Source organism: Haplochromis burtoni, unplaced genomic scaffold (assembly GCF_018398535.1).
Source record: "Haplochromis burtoni strain Fernald_Lab_line unplaced genomic scaffold, NCSU_Asbu1 Contig_921, whole genome shotgun sequence".
Taxonomy (NCBI): Eukaryota; Metazoa; Chordata; class Actinopteri; order Cichliformes; family Cichlidae; genus Haplochromis; species Haplochromis burtoni.
Window position 1 is genome coordinate 85503 of NW_024583282.1, and position 4116 is coordinate 89618.

Here is a 4116-nt window from a genome sequence, read left to right on the forward strand (position 1 = left end):
CCGGCGCGTTACATCATGTTTTACATATTCATTGAAATCTAATTTAAGGAAATGTGAAGCACTGTGCGCTCGCCCCGGCACAGAAACACTTTGATTTTCTGGTTCTGCACATGTTCAACGTTCTGAAAAGTAAACCGATCCACGTTTGCTTCTTTGGCGATGCTGATCAGAAACATGTGACCGCGCTTTCTTCACCGCTCTGCAGCAAATGTTTGCCTTTCATGGACATGCGGCTCAATCCTAAAAGGAAAAACACTTTTCTGAGACCAGGTTCACATGTTGGCGGGAAGCATACACTATGAAGCAGGTTCAACGTATCCAGGACATCTTTCTGTTATCGGGGCTCTTTTACTGTGACATGACGCTGGTTGTCAATTACAAACTCCATTTAAAAGAGTTAGCATGTGTGAAATAGACGTGAATGAAGAGCTGTCGTTAAACAGACTGAAGCACCGGCCAGTAAAGTCCAGCAACCAGTCATTCCAACTTTCATTCACAAAGAGATTGACGTCGGGAATATACGCTTTCCTCGAGCGACTGCTGGTTGTCATGGATGCCTGACAGGTCTCTAGGTCTGTGTGATGCTGCTTAGGATAACATAACCAGTTTAAACTTGTACGACATTAAGATGTTTTCAAACAGTCTGACGAACAGAAAAACCAGGGTAAGATCCCTCCTAACCGTCTCTGACCAGCTACAATCTCAGGGATCTTCCAGAAATGGTGATGCTATTTTCCATAGATCTGATTGGTCAGTAGGTGCTGATGTCATACCTGTTAACCTCTTATCTAAAGTACGACCTACACTGGAGTAGGATAGGTGTGAACTCAACAACCACTAATCCTGTTTTGTAGGTGTCTGCAGACTGCTCTGTGTTAGAGCTCACGTCTACCTGCTGCTGTGATCAAGAAGAAAGTGTGTTGGTGTGTGTGTTGTGTGTGTGTGTGTCTTGTGTGTGTCTTACGTCGGTAGGGGGACTTGGCATGGCGGGCAGGGTAGAGCCTTCTTGACAAACGCGGGCTCAGACGGCTGCTCCCACGGTCCGGCTAAGTGAACCTAAACCACAAGGAGAAAAAACTTGTTGGTGCAGCAACACAAAGACTTTGTCCTGTGTTTTCTGTCTGAGAGGAAACGGGACATTTCCTGCTTTATGGGGCTCATGATGTCGATAAGATGTTTGACAACGGCGCTCGCAAACACACAGGAGTATGCGCTCGAGTCCACGGCATCCAGATCTGAATAAAAAGTACTTCAGCATCAGCTTTAAGCACCAAAACTCTGAGAACATCTGCAGATTATTAAAGACGCACTCAGATTTATGAATTATATTTCATACTAACCATCTAAACCACGATACACGTGCAGTGTCACACAAAGTGAAACTTCCTGCTAAATCTGACTGTATAAGAAACAGGAAATGGAAGTAATAAAGTATTTAGTTACTTTCCAGTAAAGCAGTCGTTGTTTTTTATTCGTTTAATTCACTTTATTCACTTTTAAAGCTCTGAAATGATTCTGGTGATTGATTCTATTTAACACAAAGAATCTGGAAAATAAAATAGTCTCAGCGCTTTCAGAGTAAAAGCATCTGAAGCCACAGCTGCTGCCTGCACCTCGTCAGCAGGCTGCGCATCATTTTCCTCTCTTATCACACAGCCTGGGATCAGCACAGATCCCAGAGAAACAAGAGGACCTGAGGTGGTCCTTTACCTGCTGGGACTTGACCAGCACCACGTCGTGGCAGGGCTGCGGGCAGGTGTGGCTGCAGCTGGGCAGCGGCAGCAGGCAGGGCTGCTTGCAGGGGGGGCAGGTGCCGGGGTGGCAGCGGTGAGCCTCTCGGGTCGGGTGGTGGCAGGACGGAGGACACCTGAGGACAGCAGATGAAACTTTAGTGAGACCTTTCTGATTCCTGCTTTTCTTCTCTGCCCGTAGCCAAAGCCAACAGGAGCAGCTCATTACGGGTCAACGATCGGCCTCGTTACAGCAGAGCACGACGAACAAGGGAGTAAAAACAATTAAAACTCAGTTAAAGCATAACCTGCTGTGGCTCTCAGGCACGTTTTAATCAAAGCTCTCAGGAGACGTTGCATAACTGCAGAACTGTTATTTAAGACTGCAGGAAAACATGCGCTTTTAACCTCCTCACTGCAGGTTTGCCCTCAGGATCTAAAGCACAGGTGTGTGTGTGTGTGGTTACCTGCAGGCCTCCTTGCAGCGAGGTGGTTTGGTGGTCCTCTCGCGGCCACAGGGGACGACAAGGACCGTCGAGCCGCACGTGCACCGGACCTCCACCGACTCTGGACACGGATAACAGCTGCCTGAGTCAGAGAGGGCGACATTAAAGGGCAAATTCACTCATTTTCAGATAAACCGGGGGAAACGTGATCATCAGTAACAGAGTTTATCATATCCTCCTATTAAAAATCCTCCACTGAGCTGAGCAGACCGCCCACCTGTAAGCCACACAGATATAATAATAATAATAATAAATTGCATTGATATAGCACTTTTTTCGAGACCCTCAAAGCGCTTTACAATTCCACTATTCATTCACTCTCACATTCACACACTGGTGGAGGCAGCTACAGGTGTAGCCACAGCTGCCCTGGGGCAGACGACGAAGCGAGGCTGCCATATCGCGCCATCGGCCCCTCTGGCCAACACCAGTAGGCGGTGGGTAAAGTGTCTTGCCCAAGGACACAACGACCGAGACTGTCGAGCCGGGGCTCGAGAAGCAACTCTTCATCGATTTACAGAAAGCTTCCCTCATCCGGTTTTGTCTAATATGTTTAGTAATATTACTGCAAACACATTCATGACAAACACGAGTCTTTCCTGTTCAGCAATCAGATAAACTGCTGCTGCTCTGTGAGACGTTGGCAGGTCTGCCTGCACGGCGTCAGTCGACACTCACTAAAGACTTCCATTAAAATAACACACCGAATGTTTGGCAACAGACAGGACTGAGTGGGAGACTCGTGTCTCGGTGCAGATAAAGCCTGAACAGCAGATGCTTTTCCTTCTAAAGGAGAGACGTCCAAACCAGGAGCTCTGCTTATTTTAGACTGTGGGACAGGAGAACATCTGTAGTGCCATCCATGGACAAAGTAATGTAGGCTGAACTTAAAGGGGACATCTTCTTGGGCTGCAGCTGGTGGTGCTAGTTTTGTTCTGCACTGGAAGCTCGAGGTTTGCTCGGGCTGATGTGAAGAGATTAGAACAGGTTCATGAGCCAATCAGAGGCTGCAGAGTGGAACAAAGACAACCAGCTGCAGTCCGAGACTGAGTTCCTCTGCAGGATGAGAGACTCCACCAACCAGCTGAATCTGGTTACCTGCGTCTTCCTGGGAGAGCGCAGACATCCTGCTGTCAGCACGTGCAGCTGATGGATACAAACACAGGTCAACCAGAGAAACCATCAGCCTGGAACAGACGCTGACCCCTCACTGCCCCTCTGCTCCTCTCTTGACTTTTTCAAGATCTCGACACACATGAAGCTCTAAACTTGCAACTCCACCCAAACCACGAGCACCACTCAACCCTTTAGCAGGCAAGAACCTCGGAGGTGCATTCCAGCCGGTTTGACTTTGACGTAAACTACCCAAGTGCAGGTCAGAGGTCACTGCTTGATGACCTGTGCCCCTACCAAATGAAGGTCCCGAGAGCACCGAACAAAACCGGCTGTCCTGACATATCCTGGAACCAGGGCAGCGTGGTGGAGTCCTGCAGTCCAGCAAGGAGGCAGCCGATGATGTCGGCCTGTTATTTACTTGTTGCAAAGAAATCAGCAATTAAAATCTCTGCAAACTTTAATCACTGACTGAAGAACACATGTCCTCCCCTAACACCACAAACAGGATCCACATCTGTGGGAAACAACGTTCCCACTGAAGTGATGTTAAATAGTAAACACAGGGTGGGGTGGTTTTATAGTTTCCATAGTTACACCAGTCACAATATCAAAGTTTACCTCTGCAGGTCAAAATAAACCGAACTGATGCCTCAAAGTTTGCAGCCTCCCAGTGAGGAAACACACACACACACACACACACACACACACACACACACACACACACACCAGCGGCAGCTGTTATCTGTGTGGCAATGCGTTGGCAG

The 4116-nt window shown here is 48.1% G+C and overlaps 1 protein-coding gene across 1 annotated transcript in view; it reads right to left on the reverse strand.

Moving 5' to 3' along the window:
* The window catches only part of nfxl1 (nuclear transcription factor, X-box binding-like 1), a gene marked incomplete in the record, with an annotated part of 26259 nt that overhangs the window by 12596 nt on the left and 9547 nt on the right, over positions 1 to 4116 (reverse strand). Inside the window, 3 exon segments of the mRNA XM_042216095.1 lie at positions 965 to 1056; positions 1711 to 1867; positions 2198 to 2318. Of these exon segments, the coding sequence (XP_042072029.1) occupies positions 965 to 1056; positions 1711 to 1867; positions 2198 to 2318 (370 nt within the window).